Source organism: Microtus pennsylvanicus, chromosome X, assembly GCF_037038515.1.
Source record: "Microtus pennsylvanicus isolate mMicPen1 chromosome X, mMicPen1.hap1, whole genome shotgun sequence".
Lineage (NCBI taxonomy): Eukaryota > Metazoa > Chordata > Mammalia > Rodentia > Cricetidae > Microtus > Microtus pennsylvanicus.
In genome coordinates, this window is record NC_134601.1 from 110,962,983 (window position 1) to 110,989,509 (window position 26,527).

Here is a 26,527-nt window from a genome sequence, read left to right on the forward strand (position 1 = left end):
AGAATCATCTTCATGACCCTTGGGGTCTAAAGCTAAAACAACAGGCTCTTCAGGCTTCTCTTCAAAGCAGCTGGGAGAATCACTGTCATCCTCCAGCTTTCGTTTTTTTAGCAGAGGAAACTCCACCTGTTCATAGGTGCGCTTCACAGGAGCCAGGCCTGGAGACTGATTGAGCCGAGAAGGTGCATTTGTTTTGGCCCGGCCATTCTGGGTTTTTCCAACACCCCTGCAGTGGACTAGGTGGAGGGTGATGGTTGAGGCTGTCATGTTGCTAGTATGCACACCAGCCCTATCCCACCAGGAGAGAAATTGAGAAGTTAGCCACCAGTCTGTGGCTGTGGAAGAGTGACATTGCTTCCCATTTCAGTAACAAGTGAAAGAAGTGTGATCATGACTGTGAGAAGTACAAGCCCGGTGTGCTGCTAGGCTTTAACATGAATTAAATAAAGTCAAACACGAGATGGACTTTGATGCTGAGTGGCTGTTCGAAAATCATGACGAGAAGGACTCAAGAGGCAATGCTAGTAAGACTGCTGACAAAAAGCTTAGCTTTGAGAAGGAAGATGACAGCTTCTCAGATAGTTTTGAGCATTTAGAGGAAGAATCCAGTGGAAGCCACAGCCCTTTGACCCTGTCTTTGAAGTTGAGCCTAAAATTCCTAGTGATAATTCAGAGGAGCATGAACCGAAGGTAATTCCTGAGGATGCTTTGGAATCTGAGAGGCTAGACCAAAAATAGGAGGAGGATGGTTCAAAATATGAAACTATCCATTTGACTGAGGAGCCAACCAAACTAATGCATGATGCCTCTGACAGTGAGGTAGACCAAGATGATGTAGCTGAGTGGAAAGATGGTGCTTTCACCATCTGAGAGTGGGCCTGGTTCCCAACAGATCTCTGACTTTGAGGATAACACATGTGAGATGAAACCAGGAACCTGGTCTGATGTGTCTTCCCAGAGTGAAGATGCAAGCAGCAGTAAGCCAGGTGTCAAAAAAGGCTATGGTGCAAGATGACACAGAGCAGTTGAAATGGAAGAATAGTTCCTATGGAAAAGTTGAAGGGTTTTGGTCCAAGGACCAGTCACAGTGGGAAAATGCATCTGAGAACGCAGAGCACTTACCAAACCCACAGATCGAGTGCCAGAATAGTACAATTGACAGTGAGGATGGGGAACAGTTTGACAACATGACTGATAAAAGCTATTTACAGCAAACCGACAGCTAACATCAAACTAAACGGAGAGAAACTCAAAGCCATCCCACTAAAATCAGGAACACGGCAAGGCTGTCCACTCTCTCCATACCTCTTCAATATAGTGCTTGAAGTTTTAGCAATTGCAATAAGACAACATAAGGGGATCAAGGGGATTCGAATTGGAAAGGAAAAAGTTAAACTTTCATTATTTGCAGATGATATGATAGTGTAATTAAGCGACCCCAAAAACTCCACCAAAAAACTCCTAAAGTTGATAAACAGCTTTAGTAATGTGGCAGGATACAAGATCAACTCCAAAAAAATCAGTTGCTCTCCTATACACTAAGGATATGGAAGCAGAGAGGGAAATAAGAGAAGCATCACCTTTCACGATAGCCACAAATAGCATAAAATATCTTGGGGTAACTCTAACCAAGGAAGTGAAAGATCTATTTGACAAGAACTTTAAGGAACTGAAGAAAGAAATTGAAGAGGATACCAGAAAGTGGAAAGATCTCCCTTGCTCTTAGATTGGGAGGATCAACATAGTAAAAATGGCAATTCCTGATATTTTTTTCGTGGCACTGTTTGAGCATTTGAGGCCTGTCTATGGGATATATATATGAGTTATGACTATAATGACATTAGTGAAGGATTTTTCTGAAGAGCATAATCCAAACTGAGAGGTTGTGGAGGAGAGTTTTACCCTGAGTCCTCCAGATTTGTAGTAATATGAGCGGCGGGGCTGCGTCCCCAATACCCCAGCCGCCACCTCGGCTAGCTTTTGCCCCGAAATAACAACACACAAACTGTATTCATTTAAACACTGCTTTGGCTCATTTCTACCTAGCCTCTTCTAGGCTAACTCTCACACCTGGACTAGCCCATTTCTTATCATCTGTATAGCACCGGTCTTACCGGGAAGATTCTAGTTCAGAGCTTCATCGCGTGTGTCTGCCCAGGAGCCGGGAGCATGGCATTTCTCTGAGGCGTCTGCTCCGGAGAGGAGAGCTGTCGAGTCTGACCTCACTTCCTCTTCCTCCCAGCGTTTTGTTCTGTTTACTCCTCCCACCTATCTTCTAACCAATGAGATGGGCCAAGGCAGTTCCTTTATTAGCCAATGACCTTCCTCCATCACAGATTGACTATACTTGGTATTTACTTAACATGTTTGATTTATGTTTGAGATTGTTAGTTTTTTGTTAATTTAAACTAGACCTTCATAACCTTAAGTTTTTATTACTTTGTAGGCTATATTGAAGCAGAATTAAATCACTTATAGAGTATGAAGTGACAGAACTAACCATATTGGGGGAAGGGAAGGGAGTGGGAAAAGGGAAGGGAGGGAGGGAAAGAGAAAAAAATTTTTAAAAAAAGGTAAGAGGAGACAGAAAAATTCTTCCCTGTCCCTTCAGAAGAGCAATGAAAAAGAGAGTGGGAGTAGGCAGAGTTTGTTGTAGTGGTATATTATTTGTATTTTGATAAATAAATTCTTCCTGAATACTAGAGGAAAAGCTAAAGCCACTAGACATCAGGCAATGGTGACACACACCTTTAAACTCAGGATTTGGGAGACAGAGTCACATGTATCTCGGTGAGTTAAAGGCTACCCTGGGCTACACAAGATCTATGCAGAAACATATCCAGTTGGTGATGGCTCACACCTTTAATCCCAGTCCTAGAGAGTCACACACCTTTAAACCCAGCACTAGAGGAAATATAAACTGGGAGGAGAGAGAGAGGCTTAGTTTGCTTCGTTTACAGTCGCCCAGCCTTGGTAGAGGTAAGACTTCTCTAGTGGTTTGGTTGCTTTGCTTTCTTGGTTTTTGGGTTGAACCGCAATTTCTTTTCTGTCTCAGGGTTTTTCTTATTTATGCTGTATTCGGTGTCAAATATTTGGGGTAGAAATTCACGAAAAATTCATTTGCCTGAAGCTTTTTAGCCACCAACAAAGCCCAGGGTTGTGCGTGGGGATCCAACCCCACTCATCTAGGTTCTCTCTCTCTCTCTCTCTCTCTCTCTCTCTCTCTCTCTCTCTCTCTCCATCATGGGTTGCAGACTGTCCCTGAACCCTCTCCTCAGGCTCCTGCCAAACTAGTTGGCTGTCTTGAAATCCAGTCAGGCTTTTACTGTTCTACATAGCAGAAATCAGCCTCACATCTATATCAACATTGTTGGCAGTTTTGGTAAGATAATTGGGAATTATTAAAGGCAAGAATTAGTTAAAAGAGAGAGCTTTTTCATACAATAAAAATGGAAAAAACCATTTTAACAAAGGGATTTTATATCTCTGTCTGATGATATGCTTGACATGTTAAAAATGGAATGATTGAGATGATATCTGATTTAGATGGAATTTATGTAATGTCAATTATAAACATTATCAGCATTATCATTTTTGTTGCATCACTTAAAAAGTTGATTAATCTGAGTATTAAGTTATAGGACTTAGAAACAGCTAATAAAACAGATCACAGAGAAATTCAAACCCAGACAAGAAGAATTTAATGGAGAGCCAATTTCAGCCTTGCATTATAAGAATGGAGAGGAAGAGCCTAAGGTTTACAGACAGCGAATCATAATATTCCCAGCAACCTTACAGGAATTTCAAAATGGCAGAGGCTATGTTATAGCTAACTGTAACCCTGTGCCATGGTTAGATTTAGAGATTCAAGGAAACAACCATCTCATATAGCATGCATTCACCTTTTGTCATGCAAATGTTATACTCATGGTCACTTTGTAATAGAATTACTCCTAATGACTAGAAAGATTTGGTTAATGCAGTTTTAGAGATCAGTACACAATTACAATAGATACCTGGTTCAAAGAAGAGGCTAAGATTATTGAACAATGAACTAAAGCTAGAGGTAGAGAAATCCCCCAAGATCAAACTCTTGGTGAAGGAGACTATGTTACTATAGAAAGTAGGCTGTATATGATATCCACAAACTGGATTTATGCCATGTCTTAGCTTTGAATGCTTGGAACAGAATTAGAGAATTAGGAAGGAAAATTGAGTCAATTAATTCAGGAGCCAAAGGAAGCCTTTATGAAAGTTTTACAAAGATTGACTTCAGCAGTAAATAAAATGATAAGAAATTCAGATGCTGGACTGTAACATGTGGTCCAGGCTTGTTGGGGTTTCTGTCCCACCTGGTCCTCCAGCCATTTTGTCCCAGATAAAATCACACAGAGGTCTCCATAAGTGATAAACTTATTGGCTCAGGCTACTTATTAGAGCTTGTAGCTTGTATTAACTCATTATTCTTACCTATGTTAGCCACATGGCTCGGTACCTTTCTCAGTGGGGTAGGTCACATGCTGTTCTTCAGTGATCTGGGCAGGACTGGTGGAGGTAGCTTCCTGCTTCCCAGAATATTCCTGTTGTCTTTGCTCCACCTCTGTTGCGGGAGGTCCTCCCACTCCTCCAGCCAATAGCCGCTGAGATACCAGCCCATTGGGGCATGGTCTCTCTCCCTTTAAAAAAGCAGCCACTTCCCTCTCCTCTCTCTCTCTTCACTTCCTGCTCCGCCAGCGACTAGACTCCTGGTTGCGTAGAGGGCTGTTGCCTGGGACAGTGATCTGTAAGTTTTTCCCCTTTAAATAAATATCACCCTATTAATCATAATCCCAAATTGGTGTGGCATTGTTTGTGACTTACGCCTTCATTTGGGCACCCAACGTTTGGTTTTAGAACCTCTCCCGGCTCGCAGCCGCGAATTCGGCTTGGCGGCCGGAAGTTCGGCTTGGCGGCTGCAAGTTCGGCTTGGTGGGCGCTAGTTCGGCTTGGTGGGAGCCCTTGCTTCCTCAGCCGCTGCCTGTGCCTTGCAGCGGTGGCCTTGGCCTCCCCATGTGGATTTAAACTCCACAGGCCCGCGTAGTCTCTGCCCGCGTGGTTTGCTCTTTTCTGAGTCGTTTTTAAATCTCCCTTGCAAGCACAGCTCTTAAGTGGCGCGAACCAGAGCACGCGGTTGCTGAAAGCTGCAACCCCTCAGGGTGACTCTGTCACGTGGAGGCATAAGCAGCTTCCAGATTGCTCTTCTCTACCCCTGGATTCTGGGTTTCTGGTTCCGTCTCTGGAATTGATTTAATTACATTTACTTTGTTGAGAAACTTGCGTTTTCCAGTTTTTAACATCTACTAAGGCACTGAAACAGGACCATGTTTTCATCGCAACTCTGCAACAGCACCACCTGCTGGATAATAGGTAATATGGCAATTTTCGTTTCTAACGCAAATTTTACTGCTTTGTTTTCACTAATACAATGGATTAGTAATTTTATATTTACTAATACAATGAATTACATCATACAAGGTTTATATGATTATGGGGATACCTTAATTTGCTTGTTACTAGGCTTCAGTTTTCTTTTCCATATTCTATCATTAAGGAAGAATATGGCACTCCTAAGAACGATTGAATCTTTACATACTAATAATGAACAGAAAAATATGGCACTCCTAAGAATGATAGAATCTTTACGAACTAATAATGAACAACTAATTGACAGGATTAAAATTATTGAAAATCAGAGGTTATCTGAACAAGTGGATACTATGACAGACAAAATTGATTCCATATCCAAGGGTATTAGAAAGTTACCTGAAAGGGTTCAGGCTGTTGAATTTGACCTTCAGAGTTTATCACAAAGTTTTGATAAGGTAACAGACAGAATGTACCTCCAAGATGGGAATCTACATGATATACAAGAAAAGTTTAAGGAGGACATGTTATCTTTGAAGGAAAAAATTAAAGCTTTGGAATCACAGGTGCAGAATAGGGACCAAAAAATTGATACCTCAGTGAAATCACTGGAAATATATACAGGTCAGGAGATTCAGGATTTAAGAGAGACAGTGATAAAAAGATTTGAAAAGATTGGAGAAATTATTGCAGCTGGTGAACAGAGTAAGGAGGCACAAGGACAGGATACAATGCCTCCACCAGCTATTAGAACTGGCTTACCCAGGGTTCTAGCGACATACCCTATACTTAATTCTGACAAAGCGTCAACTTCTAAAGGCTCAAAGGGAGTCAGAGAAGCTAGATAGACACCAATAGCAATGAATGATCTGAAAGAAATTAAGCAAGCTGTTGTTAATTTTGGCTTGCACAATGCATATGTAAAGGAAATGATAAAGACTTGGGCTTCTAATGCTAGAGCTACCCCCCATGATTTCCATCAGTTAGTGTCTGCAGTTTTAGATAATGGACCTTCCTTGATGTTTGGAATTTATTTCAGAGAAGAATCCAAACATATGGAACAGCAAGGAAGAGCAAAAGGTATTGAGGTTTCCCAAGATCAAATTCTTGGTGCAGGAGAATATGCTGATCCACAGGTCCAAGCTCTTTATGACGATGAAGTACTGTGTCTATGTCACCAAGCAGCTTTAAATGCTTGGAATAGGATACAAGATCCAGCAAAAAGGGTTGAATCATATACCAGAATTAGGCAGGGACAGAGAGAAACCTTTATTGACTTTTTGCAAAGATTGATTAAGGCTCTGGACATAGGGGTAACAGACCCAGAATCTAGATGAATACTTCTTGAATCTCTAGCTTTTGAGAATGCAAACATAGAATGCAAAAAGATAATTGGGCCTTTAAAGTCTAGATCAGCACCTATGGATGAATGGATTCAGCATACGATGAATGTTGAGACGTTTAGCTATAATGATGAATCTTGGGTAGGAGAAGTGATTTCCAAAGCAATGAGGAGACATCAAACTGCCAGGTGTTTTAATTGTGGTAAATTAGGACATTTACAAAGGGATTGCAGGCAAAGAATTTCTAGAAATAATATCTCTTCTGGGAATGACAAAAATAGGAGACCTAGGCCTTCAGGTATATGTAGGAGATGCGGTAAAGGCAGGCATTGGTCCAACGAATGTAGGTCAACAACAGATAGACGGGGCAATCCGATATCATCGGGAAACTCTTTGGGGGGCCTCTCGCAGGCCCCCAAGCCAACAGTGGCCCAGTCATTCCCAGTCACAGTGGAGAACGTGCCTCACCAAGAAAATTAAAAGCTCCAATTTCTGCTGTAAAAAGTAATACTGGTCTAAATGATGAATTACATGTGGAGGATGAGTCAAAAAGCCCAGTAGGACAGAGTAAACGTATATTTTGGCAGACTTCTATTAATGATCAAAGACCAAAGCTAAGAGTCTGTATAAATGGCACTTTTATTGAAGGCTTATTAGACACAGGTGGGGATGTAAGTATCATTACCCCAGAATCTTGGCATCTGAATTGGCCTCTTCAAGAGGTAGATGTTCAGTTCCTAGGAATTGGAACCCTATCTCGTGTAAAACAAAGCACAAGATGGGTTGAATGCATAGGGCCCGAAGGACAAATAGGAAGACTAAGACCATATATAGCCAATATTGCCATAAATTTATGGGGCCGTGACCTGCTACAGCAATGGAATACCCAGATTAACATTCCTGTATTTCCAGGAATTCATAATTCTGGGAAGGATATGATGAGGTATTGTGGAAAAAGGTCACCAGCCATTCAGGCTGTACAAGAACATACAGCAAATACCAAACCTTTAGAGGTACCAACAGCCCTACCTTTAAAATGGCTAGCTGAGAAGCCAATATGGATCAAACAGTGGCCTCTAGCTGAAGATAAACTACAGGCATTGGAACAGCTGGTGCAAGAGCAACTAGATGCTCATCATATTGAAGAATCAACCAGCCCTTGAAATTCTCCTGTGTTTGTTGTAAAAAAGAAATCTGGTAAATGGAGAATGGTGACAGATCTAAGAGCTGTCAACAAAGTAATTCAACCTATGGGCCCACTACAATCTGGAATTCCTTTGCCTTCTCTGTTACCAAAAGGATGGCCTCTTATAGTTATTGATTTGAAAGATTGTTTTTTCACTATACCGTTACAAGAAAAGGATAGAGAAAAATTTGCCTTCACAGTGCCTACTTATAATAATTCTCGGCCTAATAGGAGATATCAGTGGACTGTCCTCCCACAGGGTATGCTCAATAGTCCTACATTGTGCCAATATTTTGTAAGTAAGCCATTGGAAATAATTCGTAAACAATTCCCCAAGTCCATCATTTATCATTACATGGATGACATCTTGTTATCTGATTCAAATAAAGATACTTTAGAAAGGATGTTTGAAGAAGTAAAGAAAGTCTTGCCTAGGTGGGGATTACAAATTGCCCCTGAAAAGATTCAAAGAGGAAACTCTATTAATTACCTAGGTTACAGAATAGGGTTAGAGAAAATCAAAACGCAAAAGGCACAAATTAGGAGAGACCGGTTAAAGACTCTTAATGACTTCCAAAGATTGTTAGGAGACATTTCCAGTCTACGACCAGCTGTTGGGATAACACCTGATCTAATAGTTCATTTAAACAAAACCTTAGATGGTGATAAAGATTTGAATAGTCCAAGAGAACTGACAGCTGAAGCAGAAAAGGAACTGACAATGATTGAGGAAAAATTACAGGAGGCACATGTGGATAGGGTGAACACAAATCTTAGCTGCATCCTAGTCATATTGCCTTCCAGAATTTCTCCTACAGGGATTCTAATGCAGAGGGAAGATATTATTTTAGAGTGGATATTTATACCTAATAAACCAAGTAAAAAATTAAAAACTTATGTGGAAAAAGTCTCTGAATTAATTATAAAAGGTAAGCTGAGACTTCGTCAACTAGCAAGTATAGACCCAGCAGAAATTATAGTGCCTTTTACTACTGAAGAAATAAAAAAGTTATGGGAAGACAATGAACCGTGGCAAAGAGCTTGTGCTAATTTTTTGGGAGAAATTAATAGCAACTATTCCAAAAGTGGTAGACTTAACCTCATAAAAAGAACTTCTTGGATTCTTCCTAGAATTGTACATGATGCTCCAATAACTGGAGCCCGTACTTTCTATACTGATGCAAATAAATCAGGGAAAGCAGGTTACAAGTCAGATGAATTGAGTAAGGTGGAACAAAGCCCTTATAATTCTGTCCAGAAGGCAGAATTATATGCCATTCTTATGGTGCTAAGGGATTTTGAGGAACCTCTTAATATAGTTACAGATTCACAATATGCAGAAAGAGTTATCTTGCATATTGAGACAGCTGAATTTATACCAGATGACACAGAGTTGACTTCATTGTTTATCCAGGTACAAGATATAATCAGGAACAGGCTTTGTCCGATGTATATTACACACATCCTGTCCCATACAGGTCTGCCTGGTCCTCTAGCCCAAGGCAATGCTGAGATTGATCAATTATTGATTGGAAGTGTGTTGCAGGCCTCAGAATTTCATAAGAAGCATCATGTCAATAGTAAAGGCCTAAAGAAAGAATTTTCCATTACTTGGCAACAAGCTAAGGACATTATAAAGAGATGTCCTACTTGTTCTTTCTATAATCAAACACCATTGCCTGCAGGGAGTAACCCAAAGGGTACTAAGAGAAATGAAATCTGGCAGATGGATGTGTTCCACTTTATGGAATTTTGTAAATTAAAATATGTACACCACACCATAGACACGTATTCAGGTTTTCAATGGGCTACTGCCCTGAGCTCAGAAAAGGCTGACTCAGTAATCACACATTTATTGGAAGTTATGGCCATCATGGGTATACCTGCACAAATAAAGACAGACAATGGTCCAGCATCTGTATCTAAGAAAATGAAATGCTTTTTTGATTATTATAATATAAAACACATTACAGGTATACCAAATAATCCTACAGGTCAGGCAGTTATAGAAAGATCAAATCGTACTATAAAGGATATGCTGAACAAACAGAAAGGGACCGAAAATACCCCCAGAAATAGATTACATAATGCTTTATTAACCTTGAATTTTCTTAACGCTAATGAGAAAGGAACGACAGCAGCAGAGAGACATTGGATAATGGAAAAGTCTGCTGAACTAAATCAACCGATTTATTTCAAAGATGTGCTGACCTCTCAATGGAAGCCAGGAGATGTGCTACGTTGGGGAAGGGGTTTTGCTCTTGTTTCCACAGGAGAAGAAAAATTGTGGATACCATCAAAATTAATAAAGTTTCGATTTGAAGAGGAGAAACCTCTTGGAAAGGAGAAATGACAACTCATCCACAATGATGATATTCATACAGGTGGTAAGAAAAACATATAGAATGGGGGCAGGGTTCTGTTCTTATCTCCACAGGAAAACACTCATCTTTGAAAAATTCAAGGGACCCTGGATGTTTGGATACTGACAGATGGAAAAATACCTACCCAATAGGAAATATCAAGAAAACTGAAAGGGTTGTGTAAGTAATATTAAACCATATTTCTAAATTTATAAAGCTGGTTTTGAAGTTGGACTCTGGCTCAGTCCCTCTCCAATTCCAAGCCTGTTTAGTAAGAGAAAAACCCAGAGTTTCTGGAGTTTCTGTCTAATGTCAAGAGCCATGATATGGGACAATAAGAAATATGAGTTTAGAAAACATCTTTGCTTTTCTTCATATCTATCATACTTTTCATTGAACACATCTATCATGCCTTTCAGTGAATATGTATATATATGTCTATATGATTAATGTTTAAGTTTTTCACAACGAACAATGAGTTTTTCCTGAAGTGACATTTGAAGTTTCCAGGAAGAAGATGGGGCCCCATAACAACAACTCCACCTGGTTGATATGACGTCATGATACTGATAGCGCTACTACAAGACCTGCTTCGGGTACCAGCTGCACAAGACAGTTCCAACTTGGTTAGCTGAAATGGTGCACATCTTATACAACATTTTGGCCAGACCTGCACAAAATATTCAGAGACTATTGGCAATTTTAAAAGACATTGATCTTGAAATTTAACCATCATTTTACTTTCACAGGATGCCCCAGAAAGAACGTTGCCCCTATGACAGCTGGAAGTAATTCTAGAGGATGACGTCCCCTCTCCCAGTAAAGTTTGCCCTTGGGTTTAGGGACATCATTTAGGGGTTGATTATAATTAGTATAAGATTGAGGGTTGGGGGAGGAATTTTATAAGCTCAGGGATCTTTTTGAAAAAAAAAAAGAGGGATGATGGGATAATAGATTTGTAATTGTGAGTTACTGTTTTTAGACAAATATATTGATATAGATTCTTGTATATTGATACAAAGTTAAATTATATTGACTATTGTATGCATTCATGTTTCTACCTCTGTTTAAAACATTTTTTATGTATTGACATATATTGTATTGATATATATATATTGTATATATTTACCATATTGCAGTGTACATTTCTACCTCTGATTAAGATACTTATATAATGTTTGTGTATTGATATATATTTACCTACTGCAATGTATATTTGTACATTGTTTATATTTGGAGGTCATTGTCCTCATTTGTTTCACAGTCGTTTATTGTCTTAGTCTTTAAGTTAGATAGATATTGAGAATTATATAGACTAATAGTCATCTAAGTTTGTCATTTATAATTAGACTAATCAGGTTCTTTAGATATATAGAGATTATACTCAGTATAGATAGATAATCTTCAACTTCTTCAAAGAGCTGTAGAAAATGGCCTTTAATCTAACTCAGAGTTTTGTGGTAGTGAGACACAATTGCTCCTGGCAACACCACTCTATTCCCGAGAGAATGTTGAACACCAAAGACACTCCACCTGGAGCCTTTCTATTTGGCAGAACTGGCCTTGGGGCAAAGAAATGCCCATACCTCAACCACTGACAAAGATACAGAGCGTGCATCAATGGATAAAACAGGGCTGTCTTATCCTGCCAAGACAGGGTAAGATAGTTTTGAAAAGTTGCTTCCCTTTGAAAATGGTATGTCAGTTATGTTAGGCCTTAGCCAAAGTTGGTTGCTTCAACGCTGCTAACGTGATTTTGGGTGATTGCCCAGGTAGCTAGTTGTCTCTGTGATTTGATGCATGTTTTGGAAGTTGTTTTACTGAACTTCCTAATTACCCAGGTAACATTATTTCCCTTCTCAGATATTTGATGGGGTTGAAGACTATATAAATGTAGTTACTTTCTCTCATGACTTGGCCAAGTTATTTATTATACAAGACCTAAGCTAGTTAGAATAGGATATTTGTACTTATTGTATATAATTTCATAGTAGGTTTAGATCTCTCTTATTTAAACAGAAGGGGGAGGTGTTGCGGGAGGTCCTCCCATTCCTCCAGCCAATAGCCGCTGAGATACCAGCCCATTGGGGCGTGGTCTCTCTCCCTTTAAAAAAGCAACTACTTCCCTCTCCTCTCTCTCTTCACTTCCTGCTCTGCCGGCGACTAGACTCCTGGTTGTATAGAAGGCTGTTGCCTGGGACAGTGATCTGTAAGTTTTTTCCCCTTTAAATAAATATCACCCTATTAATCATAATCCCAAATTGGTGTGGCATTGTTTGTGACTTACGCCTTCACACCTCTACTTCCTGTCTGGATTTCCTGCCTGTTTTTCCTGCCTGGCCAGTCAGTGTTTATTTAAATTATGATTGACAGAATACAGTCAATTCTCCTGCACCACCGGACAAGCAATAATTTAATCTCTGGCTTTTGAGAATGCCAGTTCTCTACACAAAAGGATAATTAGGCCATTAAACACAAGGTCAGCACCTTTGGAGGAATGTATCCAAGAACCAATTAATACCGAAACCCATGGACACGATGATACATGGATAAGAGAGGTGGATTTCAGAGGTTTGAGGGAAAATCATAGTGTCAGCCTTACCTTTAAAATGGTTGACAGACAATCCTGTATGGGTTAACTAATGGCCTTTACCAATAGAAAAACCACTGACTTTTGAACAGCTGATGCAGGAGCAACTAGATACTCACCATATTGAAGAATCAACTATTCAGTCCTTGGAATTCTCCTGTATTTGTTGTTAAAAAGAAATCTGGAAAATGGAGAATGGTAACAGATTTCAGAGCTGTTAATAAGATGATTCAACCAATAGGTTCCCTAAAGTCTGGCATCTGTTTGCCTTATCTATTATAACTGTGGTAAACAAAGTATCTTTAAAAGGGATTGTATACAGGGTATTCCTATAAACAATCTTGTTTTTTCTTAAAATAATCCTTTCAGAATGACCCTTCCTTCAGGACTAATGCAAAAGGTGTTACAAAAGCAGGCACTGAATTAATGGATGTAGGGCAATGAGGAATATTCAAGGTAATCCTTTGCCATTGGAAATCTATGTGAAGGGCTTCTCACAGGCCCCTAAGCCAAATTTGACCCTTATTCCAAATCTAGTTCAGTTCTTTCATGCCATTATATAGGAAACTCCTTCCCAGAGCAAGTAAAGTAACTTTTGCCTATTGTAAGAAATCATACTGCTTCGGATAATAAAATGACTATAGAAGGGAGAACAAAGAAATTCAAGAGAAGCCATAAACTGAATATTTTGACAAACTTCTATAAATGAACAAAGATCAAAATTAAAAATATGAATAAATGACATTGTTATTGAAAGTCTGGTAGACACAGGTGCAGATGAAACAATAATTTCATCAGCATCTTGGCATCCAAATTATCCTCTCCAGGATATAAATGTTCAGTTCTTAGGGATCAAAACTTTTTCTCAGATAAAGTAGAGCACAGGATGTGTCAAATGTAGAGGGCCAGAAGGACAGGGAGGAATATTAAAACCAAATGTAGCTAACATAGCAATGAATTTGGGGGGATGTGATTTGTTATAGCAATGGAATACTCAGATGAGCATTTCCCAAATCATAGAACCAAAACATAAATTAACATGTTTCAGGGAACAATACTGGGTTTTATAAAAAGCAGTCACTGAACATTCAGGTTGTACAAGAAGAGGGCATAAAGGCTGATGATATTTCAAAGACACCAACAGCCTTACCTTTAAAATGGTTGACAGACAATTCTGTATGGGTTAACTAAGTGCCTTTACCAATAGAAAAATTACAGACTTTAGAACAGCTGATGCAGGAGCAACTAGATACTCACCATATTGAAGAATCAACTATTCAGTCCTTGGAATTCTCCTGTATTTGTTGTTAAAAAGAAATCTGGAAAATGGAGAACGGTAACAGATTTCAGAGCTGTTAATAAGGTGATTCAACCAATAGGTTCCCTAAAGTCTAGCATCTTTTGCCTTAAGAGGCTGAAGGATGGCCTCTTATAGTTATTGATATTAAAGATTGTTTCTTTCTTTTTTTTGATTTTTTGAGACAGGGTTTCTCCATAGTTTTTGGTTCCTGTCCTAGAACTAGCTCTTGTAGACCAGGCTGGCCTTGAACTCACAGAGATCCACCTGCCTCTGCCTCCAGAGTGCTGGGATTAAAGTCATGCGCCACCACCGCCCGTCTAAAGATTGTTTCTTTACTATAACTTTTCAAGAATAAGACAGAGAAAAATTTGCCATCACAGTGCCTACTCATAATAATTTTCAGAGTGCTAAGAGATATTAATGGAAGATTCTCCCACAGGGAATGTTCAATAACCTCACCCTGTACCAATGTTTTCTAAGTCAGCCATTTAAATGATACATAAGCATTTTCATGAATCTATAGTTTACCATCACATAAATGACATTTTGTTATCTGGTTCAAAAGTAGATACATTAAAATGTTTGAAAAAGTAAAGAAAATTTTGCTTTGTTGGGATTTACAAATTGCTCCTGAAAATGTACAAAACGGAGATTCTATTAATTATTTAGGCTATAAAATTAGGTTACAGAAAATTAGACTCCAAAAGGTTCAAATTGGCAGAGATTGATTACAGATGCTTAATGACTTCTAAAGATTGCTAGGAGTCATTTCCTCACTAAGGCCCACTATTGGGATAAAACATAATGAAATGATTCATTTAAAAAAATCCTTGCATGATAACAAAGATTTAAATATTCTCAGGGAATTATAAGCAGAAGGTGAGAGAGAACTGATTTTGATTGAAGAGAAATTGAAGAAGATACATGTGGATCGTGTGGATCTGAATCTTAACTGCGTTCTGGTCATATTACCTCCCAAATACTCCCCTACAGGACTTTTAATGCAGAGGCAAGATATCATCTTAGAATGGATCTTTTTACCACATAAATTGAGTTAAAATTAAAGACTTATGTAGAAAAGGTCTCTGAGTTAATTACAAAAGAAATTGAGACTTCTTCAATTAGCAGGCATTGAGCCAGGAGAAATTATAGTCCCTTATACTAATGATGGAATTAACAAATTATGGGAAGAGAGTGAACCATGGTAAAGAGCTTGCAGTATGTTTTTGGGAGAGATTATCGAAAGCTATCCTAAAAGCAAGAGAAATGTTCGACTTATAAAGATTAATAATTGGACCCTTCCTTACATTGTATGGGACACACCAATAACCAGAGGCCCTATATTATATAGTGATGCAAGAAAATCAGGAAAGGCAGGTTACAAATAAGAAAATTTAAGTAAAGTGAAAGAAGATCTTATGATCCTGTCCAAAAGTCAGAATTATATGCTATTCTCATGGTACTAAGGGATTTTAAAGGACTTCTCAACATAGTTACTGATTCACAATATGCAGAGAGAGGTATTTTGCATACTGAAACTGCTGAATTTATAACAGACTATACAGAATTGGATTTATTATTTATCATGTACAAGATATAATAAGGAATAAGCATCATCCCATATACATAACACATACCCAATCCCATAAGGGTCTGCCAGGTCACCTAGCACCAGGCAATACAGAAATTGATTGACTGTAAATGTGCTTGAAGGCCTCAGTATTTCTTAAAAATCATTATGTCAATAGCAAATGTTTTAAAAAGTACTTTTCCATTACATGACCACAAGCCAAGTAGATTTTAAGGAAATATCCTACTTGTTCTTTTTACAAACAAGCAGCATTAACTGCAGGAAGCATCCTAAAATGTACTCAAAGAAATCAAATCTGGCAGATGGATATGTTCCATTTTGTAGAATTTGGAAAACTAAAATATGTATACCACACCATTAATAGCTATTCTGGTTTTCGATGGGCAATGACTGAGTTTGAAAAAGGCTGATTTGGTCATCACACATTTGCTAGAAGTTATGACCATCATGGGTACACCTATACAAATAAAGACATAATGATCCAACATATTTCTCTAAGAAAATGAAATTTAGTTTTGCTTATTATGATATAAAACATATTACATATCTACCACACAATGTTATAGGCCAGGCAGTTACAGAAAGAGGAAATCAAACTCTAAAGTATATGTCACATAAACAGAAAGGAATGATAAATATCCCCCCAAAAATAGGTTTCATAATGCTTTATAAACTTTTAATCTTCTAAATACTAATGAGTAAGGACATTAGTATGAGAACAACCGCTGTGGAGAGACATTGAATTGTAGAAAAATCTGTGGAATTAAATCAGCCAATATACGTTAAAGATGTGGTAACCTCAGAATTCAAACCAGGACATATGTTATGTTTGGAAAAGGATTTCGCTTTTTTTCCCACAGAAATTGATAAAGATTTGCTTTCAACAAGAGACACCTCTTAATTACAAAAGATGACAATTAAAAACGGACTTTTAATCTGAAATAACATATAAAACTAATAAATGCTTTTTAATTTTTATCAGATATAGCTTGCCAAATGAGAATCTTCCCCACAGTTAGGGTTTTTTGGTGAAGGATTTTATCCTGTCTTTTCAGGAGAATAAAGATATCCACGTAGGGACTCTGAAGATCACAAATGAGATATCCGACGAAAAAGAACAAATCGTCCATAAAAAATTCCTCAAGAAAAAGAATAAATTGGTCTATTGGTATATCACATTTCCAGCAGGGAAAGACTTCCATAAAATCTTCCCAAATCTTTGTTTCTGCTGTCTCTACAGACATATAATATAAATGGTCTTTTTGTAGTCCAAGTCTAACTAAAGATTTAAGATGGCTTTCGAATTGGAGTGTGGCTCTCTCCTCTAAACTCAAGCATGCTCATTAGAGTGAAATTCAACGTCTCTGTCTTATGTCAGAAGAGATATGCGATGGGACAGAAGAAAAACAAAAATTTAAGGACTATTTTATTGCTACTAGTCTCATAATCCTATGGTTTTTATATTGATACTTTGTCAGCTTTTCTTAAGGTAAAAGATTTATAAGATTAATATATCTGAATAGTACTAATATATTAATATATATGTCAATGTATTTTAAATTTTTGTCATGATATTAATGGTCATACTGAGTATGAACTAATTCTAGAAAAAGTTTTATCTACCTTGTTGTACATGATTTCAGGTTTGAACCCCTTTCACTTTTCTACAGTGAACCATGAGCACACCTAACAGCAACATTTGAAGTCTCCATGACGGTGATGGGGCCCCACAATGATGACTCCTCCAGGATTATGATAATACCAATAAGCTGAAAAGCATCACCTAAGGTCGAATTTGCACTAAAAACTTGTCAGAATAATTTGAGGTGGATAGCTGAGATGATCCAGCCTAACAGACTACTCTAGCGAGGACTTGAGACAAGCGCTGTACTTTCAGATTAGGCATAGACTGAACAACAAATGCCCCATATTTTCTTTTCAGGATCCCCTAAAGATACCATCAACCCTAGACAGCATGAAGTAAATTTAAGAATATGATGCCCACATTCCCAAGAGGTGGGGTTTTTGGTCCTTCAATGGATTGTAAATAATTGTCCTTGTTTAGGGGGCTAGTAACAAGTTATTATGGACAATGGTCAGGAAAAAAGCTAAACAAAGAAAATTAGATTAAAGGTTCTTGTGTTTGAAAAGAAAAAAGGGGATATTGATATGATAGGATACAACAGTAGATTATTGAATCTACTCTCAAGAAAAAAGAAAGGATATAGCTGTGGTAAGACAAACAAACTAGATTACTGAATCTACTTTTAAAAGCAGCTACTAGTTTTAAATATTTTAGATTGGATTGAACTTTTGTATATTATATACAAATATTATATATTGATATTAATTTTGTTTAAACATACTGTTCATACATTTCTGCTGTTGTTCAAGGTATTGTACCAATATAACTTATTTAGCATTGTAATCCAAATTTATAGTCCTCAAAAATTCTTATCACCAACTGGGATAATAAGGAAATGCAGGTTAATAATTAATCACCTAGTATAATCAAACTTGTAGTCACATTGGGTATGTTTTAAAGGTACAACAAAGATATATTTTAGATGGGTCATCTTCAAACACTTCAAAGATTTACAGAATATATCATTTAAGATGTTTTAATGACTTAGGTTCTTCATTGGTTTGACAATGAAACATGTCTACTCCTGGCAACACCAATCTACTTCAGAGAAGGGTATTGAAGAAACTACATATGTAATTTACTTTCTCTGTGGTGAAAGTAAGCCACTGGGAAAGAAAATGCTCTTGCCTCTACTCTTGATGGTATGCTGTCCTAATTGAAGCATCAGGACAGAAAAGAAAGAGACACCAAACTTAATTGAGACAAGGAGAGAAAACCCTTCATGAAATCCTGATTCGCAAAAAGGTGTACCATATATGCTAGGTCTGTAGGCCAAAAATGGAGATACCCCAACTTTGCAGTGGAACTTTGGGTGACTGTCTAGACAGCCAGACATTTCTGTCATTACTCACATTTTTTGGAAGTAGCTTGCTTTCACTTCCTGCTTACCCAGTTAATATTATTTCCTTTTTGAGTCTCTGAGGTAGTTGAAGACTAGAAAATTATAACTATAGTTTCCCTTGTTCATGCTACTCAGAAAAGAAATTCACTAAAGAAATGTAAAGTATTTAAGATTGAGAGATATCAAAAAGTAGTTTTGGATGGCAATGTAAATTGTAGTAGAGAGTAAATTAGGTACAAAAATTTGGACTCACCAAGATAGGATAGATGTGGACTATTTTCTCTGAATATGTCAAATGCAAATGAACTAGACATTGTTGATGTATTCGTTCCCTGTATATATTGTATATAGTCATTTTACTTATTGTATATAATTTTTCTTATGTTATTTATAGCCATGTTTATTTTAAACAAAAGAGGGTAAATATAGTGGTATATTATTTGTATTTTGATAAATAAATCTTGCCTAAACCCACTAGGGGTCAGGCAATTGTGACATACACCTTTAATCCAAGGATTTGGGAGACAGAGACAAATAGTTCTCTGTGAGTTTAAGGCCACCCTGGCCTACACGATATCCAGGTGGTTGTGGCTCATACCTTTAATCCCAGCGCTACAGGGAATATAAAATGGAGGAGAAACTTAGTTTGCTTAGTTTAGGGTCACCCAGCCAGGCTAGAGGTAAGATTTCTCTATTGGGTTGAGTGCTTTGTTTTTTTAGTTTTCAGATTGAGGCCCAGTTTCTATAGCTGAGTTATTTTTTTTATTCACTCTACAGCTTGTCTCTTAAAGGGACAGGGTACTGTCTGCCATGCACACAGACGTGACACAGGGCACCGTACATGATGCACTGTTCCAGGTTTCCCAGGCATATTACCAAGGTATCCCTGGATACTAACACTCTGTATCATGTTTAGTAGTGTTATACCTTGTTCCTACAAAAGTTTCATATATTAAATCCTTAAACTGTACCTGGTGGTGCTATTTCAGAATATTCTGAAAATATAAGGAGATGGTATATATGTGGGGAAGGTAAAAGTCAAAAGGAATGCCTTTGAGGATTTTCTCTCATCCCCAGAACCTACTCTATCTTTTATTCCTTTCCACTATAAGGTAAGTAGCCACAGCCACCTAATCCCATCACAGAGCTGTTCTGTTTTGTCATCCCTGAAAATCATAGTCAAAGTCTATTGTAGACAGAGGCTGCTTGTTCAATTCCTGATGGCCCAGACCTGAAATAATTACACAAAACTATATTAATTACAATATTCTTTGACCAATAGCTTAAGCTTATTTCTAGCTAGCTCTTATATCTTAAATTAACCCATTCATATTATTTTGTATTTTACCACAAAGCTCGTAGCTTGCCATGTAAGGTTCCTGGGCATCTGTCTTCTTCAGTGGCTACATGGGGTCTCCCAAACTCAGTCTACTCTCTCTATATATCTTTTCCAGCCTGGCTATATTCTGTTAAGCCACTGGCTGAAAGAAACTTCTTTACTAACCAATGGCAAAAAAAACATATTCATGGCATACAGAGGGGACTTCCACATCAGTCTATAGATGGAAATATCTGAAAATGTAAAATAAATGGAAGGGTATACTCCCATTTAGTTTTCCTCTGAGATATAATGGTCAACGCTAGAAGATAATCAGTAGAGAAGATCTAAGTTATGGTGATTCAACAGCATCATGCTGCTAAAACAACATCAGCAAAGAAACCCAAAAACCAATATTGTATGTAAGAGTTAATGTGCTTAATAGAAGCCATATTTGGATTTTTAACTTTGATCTTTACTTGTCCCTCTCTGACCCCTAGAGCTGTTAGTCTGTTCAACTAGTGTGTTACTTGTGAAAGCCATGTTTGTGAACTCCAAATCTCATGCATATAGCTCACCATCATTCTCTTATTATGTGCTGAGTACTTCTGGTTCTTCTCATCTCCTTCACATGGACAGGGCTGCCACACCTTCTATCTTAGGAAATTCTATAACTTCATTATGAACTCTCTGAGGGTAACCACATACAAGATTCTTTTGAATAATTTAGGGTTGCAAGGAGAAGATTGGGCCCACGGAAATACCACAGGTTTTTAAAACAATTAAAACAGGTTTTTTAGTGTGTGGGTGCACCCCTCGCGGTCCTGAGTTCCTTGCTCGTGCTCCGTCTCCTTCTGCTCCTGATTTGGACCTTGAGATTTCTGTCCCGTGCTCCTCTGTCTCTGTCTCCTTTCATCGCCTGATGAAGGTTAATATTCATGAGGATGCCTATGTGTTTGTCTTTAGGTTCACCTTCTTACTTAGCTTCTCTAGGAACATGCATTATAAGCCCAATGTCCTTTATTTATGGCTAGAAACCAAATATGAGTGAGTACATTTGATCCTACTGCACGTACTGGCTTTGGGGGAGCCTAGGCAGTTTGGATGCTCACCTTAGGAGACCTGGATAGAGGTGGGCGGTCCTTGGGCTTCCCACAGATCAGGGAACCCTGATTGCTCTTTGAGCAGATGAGGGAGGGTGACTTGATCGGGGGAGGGGGAGGGAAATGGGAGGCGGTTGCGGGGAGGAGGCAGAAATCCTTAATAAATAAATAAATTAAAAAAAATAAAAAAACAGGTTTTTTAATCAAATCTCTGATTGGAGCATTAAAAAAAAAGCATCTGTATTCCTTTGCATCACCAAACACTGGAGAGCACAGGAAACCTGGATTCAGCTCATGATGTAATTCAAGAATTAGTATTCATTTCCTTCTAAGTTCTATTCTTATAAGTATATCTTAGTATTCAGGTATAGGAAGAATCTAGAGGATCACCACTAGACGTGCATTCTGGACTCCAGAATGATCATGAGAGCATTAAGGCCTATTCAATGAGGCCATTTCTCAGATCATAAGAAAAAAAACCTAAGCAAAAAAAATACGAATCCATGAACTACTCTTGGAAATAAGATATGCTTGTTCATCTTTCACAATCATGTCTAATAATAATAGTTCAGTAGCAGAGTGCTTTTCTAGTATCCATAATGCCCCAGATTTAATATTCAGCAACACAGAAAATTGAATTTAGGATTATCAGGTCAAAAGAATGATGGTTATTAATAAGGCCCTTTACAGAAAGGCTCTGGTAATAATAACAAACTCCAGCTTCAAAAATCCCTGGCCTTATGTCACTGTCCAAAGTATTACTAAGAAAGACTCCTAGGCACTGCCCAAATATTTTCTAGAGATTGATTTGAATGACTTCTCTACCTCACTCTCTCCATTCACCTTCAAATACATTCGCCATTTGCCTGCACCCAAACTAGACAGATAATTTGAGCCTTAATTTCAGAGCAGGTCTCAGGCACAACTTGGCATTCACTCTCCTCATTTCTAACACTCTGTGCCCTCCATTTGATTGTTAGGGAGCCTGTGAAAAATGCTCTTCCAATTATAGGAGTATAAATTCATGGTAGAACATTTCATTAGCATGCAGTAGTCCCCTGGGAATCTACCTCTAACACACACACAAACACACACACACGCACACACAGACAGACACACATACACACACATTGCAAATGTTATCATCATTAGAAAAATTCTTACACAAGTTATGAATAGTGGTCAAGCACATAACTTCAGCACTCAGAGTCTGAGGAAGGCTAGTTTCATGTCTGAATCCAATGTGGACTACATATGAAGTTAGAAAATATTTGGTTTATATTGTAAGAGCCTGTCTACTATAAACAAAAAAAATTACACCAAAAAAATCAATGGCAGAAATAATGAGATAGACTTCTAAGCTTAAAACAAAGTTAGACCAATCTGATTCCAAGGACTCAAATTTATCATATTTAATGTCTACCTGGTATATTTGAAGACAGAAGAAAATGCAAGCATGAATGAATAGATACAACTTATGCTGCATGTCTTAATCTTTCCCCCTTTCTGGCATAAAATATTATAAAAAAAACTTACTGGAGAAAAGGGTTATTTGGCTCACTTTTCCAGGTCAAGATACATTAATCAGAAGAGGTCAGGGTGGCAAGATCCTGAAGCAGCTAAGCACAAGATAGCCATCATCCAGAAGAGGGAGCAATGAAGGAATACATTCCTTTTAGCATTTATATGCATTTCTACACTCACATTCAGCTCATAATCCCCTTCCTAGGTAATGGTGCTACCCACACTGGGTAGGTCTTCCTTCTACAATTAACATTATCAAAATAATCCCTCGCAGGCATGCCTAAAGCAAACCAAATCTAGACTCTGTGAGACTGCCTTCTCTGATCATTCTTATATTGTTTCAAGTAGACAATTACAACTAAACATAAAGCTATAAATATACTTATAATTTCTCTGTATTTTATAATTTCCTAGGGGTTAGCACCAGCTGTGTTCACAAATTTTCTTAGAATTTGACATATTTTAAATATTAGAATGAAATGGGTTGCTGTAAGATAACATATATAATATGTTTCATATTACATATTCCAGAGTAAGTTAATTTTCTATTCCCGTATGAGTTCCCATTTACTTAATCTCTTTCAGCATTGGCGTGCTGGTGTATTGTACTCAGCAAGTGAGAAGCATGTTATAAAGAAACTGAAAACTTCTAGATTGGCTACTGGGTATGTAAAATTCATGCAACTTCCGTGAAATATTTTTATAAATTCCACAATGAAAACTACATGACCTTCACACTATTTCTCCTCAAAGTTGAATGCCTCAGTATCTACACAAGAGAAATGACAACACAATGTATGCACACAAAGTTTCCTGTACCATGCTCATTCATATGGTGATGTTCATAACAGGCAAAGCTTCGAGCTAATCCAAAGACCCAAGAACAATGAATAATGAAACAATGTGACACATCACTAGGAAAAACTTCTCACACTTGCTAATCACGGGTGATCCTTGAAGATATCATGCAACTAATCAGATGTAGGGCCTCATGCCTCTCATACTAGCCCTTGGATGGGAGAGGCAATGGGATTTCCAGAAGTTTGTGGCAAATGAAGAATTATACAGTGTAGAGGGTGTGTTGATTAGATTATCTACCTGCCTGAACAGATAGACACAGCGGGCTTCTCAGGCTTTACTCATTCCACATCCAAGTCAGCAGATGCAAGACTCACTCTCTCATACATAATACTTTCCCCTCAGTACTTTAAACCTGAGTATCCTGTCCTTGTCCCGAGTAACTGTTTTCATATTGTCCTGTATATCTTTGCAGATCTCAAGTATTCACTGTCAGCATCATGTTGAATACATACAATCGCCAAATGGGAGGTTTTGTTTTGACCACAGTGGCCTGTCTACTTTGCTGCATGTCTTTGAGCCTTCCTCAGTGGCGAGTGTGGTACTATGAAGACCCTATGATTTCCAAGCCTACAAGGGCTTTTGTGGGCATGTGGAAAGCCTGTGTTTTCCACAAAGGCAACAACCCCAGCAAAACGCGAATATGTCACCAATACAACTACCGTGACCCCTTCATTCCACTGTATATTCAAATAAACCAGCACCTGCTGCTGGTGGCTATCTTTTTTGGGCTGTTTGGGAAAATCACTACCATTATTGCTCTTTGGATTCTGTGTGTGGAAAGCGTGTGGAGGAATGTCACTTGCAAACTATTCAGACTTTCAGGAATTCTGAAGATCATTGCTAGCAGCTTACTTTTCCTGGCTGTTTTGATCAATTACATATCCATCATGCATAAGTGGGGGGTTGCCTTTCCACCATCCTTTAATATGCCTTCTGATCCAGACACTCAGAAGGTTGGTAGTGCCATGGTTTTGGCATTTGTAGCTGCAATTTTCTTTCTAATAAGTGGCAAAATTTGCCTTCCTTCAAATTCAGCCATGCTCAAGACACCCCATTCTAAAATTTAAAAGTAAATTTTGATCTTACACCACCTTGAAAATCCAGCAAAGACAGAAAACATTTGCCATTGTGTCTACATAAATTTTGAAAGAGCCCAAAGTTACACCAAATGTGGCCTGTGACAAAAAATGGTCAAATTGACCATTTCTTTTTTGTCTTGTTTTCTGTTTTCTTAATTCATTATTTGGATTATGTGTTCACATTAAATAAAATCTTATTTGAATTTTCATATAAGATTTGTGTTTTATTTGTTGTCATCAAAAGTAAATAAAAAACTTCCATATTGAAATGAGTGTCAAAGTACATTAACCTCCCGTATTTCTCTTCAACCCAAGGATAAAAACAGAACCCAAACTGTTGACGCCAGCCCTCTCAACCATCCATGTTTGTCTACTCTAAGTCCCTTCCCAGGGAAATTCATCCCTCCTCTCTGGTCTACTACCCTGTAGCTAACCTCTGGTTCCACAGATCGTAGCCTTCTTAATGAAGACTTAACAACCAAATAAGCAATGTTTGTGTTTCTGTTTCCTCATGTTGATTATTTTTTAGTTCCATCCTTTTACCAAAAAAATTCATAATTTCATCCTTTAACAGCTGAGTAATGTTTCATTGGATCAGTTTTCCACATCTTTTCCCATTCATCTGTTGACAGATATCTAGGTTACTTCCAATCAATGAACAGAGGAACAAGGAACATGGCTGAACAATGTTTTCTTTAGTTGTGATTCAGAAGGATGGAACAACTTTTTGTCCTCTTCTGCTATTTTCGTTGGGATGCTGACCCAAGCCTACATATGCTTTTACCGCCCTATTTCTGTGGGCTTCCTTATCCTGTAAAGGTCCCCTCTTCACTGTCAGTGCCGGATGCCCTTTAACTGAGGTAATCTTACCTCAAACTTTGTATTTTATTTTATTCCCTTCTCTTCTACACTCTCCTCCTCTGGGCAGCTGCCAGATTTATACCTTGCCTTAACAGTATGATTATACTGTTTTGAACTATAGTTATTTGACTTTGAGCTTACATTTTATTCTGTCCTTTATGTATTTTATTAATTGAGTCTAAAAACCACAAGAGAGAATTTCCATGGTGATGTGTGTTAACCCAACTGGGATACTCCCTGATTCGCCATAATACTTTTTTCATATCTTTTATTTCTGTGAAGAGATGAGGAAATGACCTGCCCTGGCATGTTGGAACTTTTCCTAAGCTTTTTTTTTTTTTTTTTTTTTTTTTTTTTTGCAGAAGTTGCCCAAAGGGTCACACAAACTGAGATTGTAACTTCTTCAATAACTATCAATGTTTTACAAGGCATGTACTGATTTTATTACTCTCAAGTCCAAACTTAATGTTCAAATAATAGATGTAGAAGATTCCATTAGACAGACGATTTTATGAGATCAACGAATTCTAATAGACTTTGATTTGAACATCAGAAATATATTCTGTGTCTTCCATGCCTACAGTTTCTCTTCTAATGATTGTTACCATGATGTCTATGTTACCTCTGCATCTGCATACAGGGTAGCAACTGTCCTTTCCCTCTTACAACTGGTTGTTATACAAATGGAACAGCCGATGTATTTTTGGTCCTTCAATAAGGGCCACTAAAAGGGTAACCTATGTATCCCATCAACTACCCCACTCAACAGTAAAATGCCAGATTCAGTAATTGTCCCGAATCCCTAAGTGACAGTTGTGGTTGCCTCCTCAGAAGGTGTGAATGTTGAGGGTATGAGATAGAAATGAGACAGATAGCTCAGGGCACTAGAGGATATATCAGCAATTCCAGAAATGTTCCCAATTCTGAGCACTGGAATTGCCAGAAGGGAATTTGAGTTTCCTATTACCTCCTAAATCAGCATCACAATCTCAAGGCTTTACATGTGGGTAGGGTCTAG

The 26,527-nt window shown here is 38.0% G+C and overlaps 1 protein-coding gene across 1 annotated transcript; it reads left to right on the top strand.

Moving 5' to 3' along the window:
- Window positions 1-460: 460 nt before the first annotated feature.
- Window positions 461-24,636, top strand: LOC142840495 (claudin-34-like). Its single transcript, XM_075956987.1, has 3 exons — window positions 461-690; window positions 959-1,177; window positions 23,982-24,636. The coding sequence occupies exons 1-3, from the start codon at window positions 461-463 to the stop codon at window positions 24,634-24,636; spliced, it is 1,104 nt and encodes a 367-aa protein (XP_075813102.1).
- The last annotated feature ends 1,891 nt before the right edge of the window (window positions 24,637-26,527 follow it).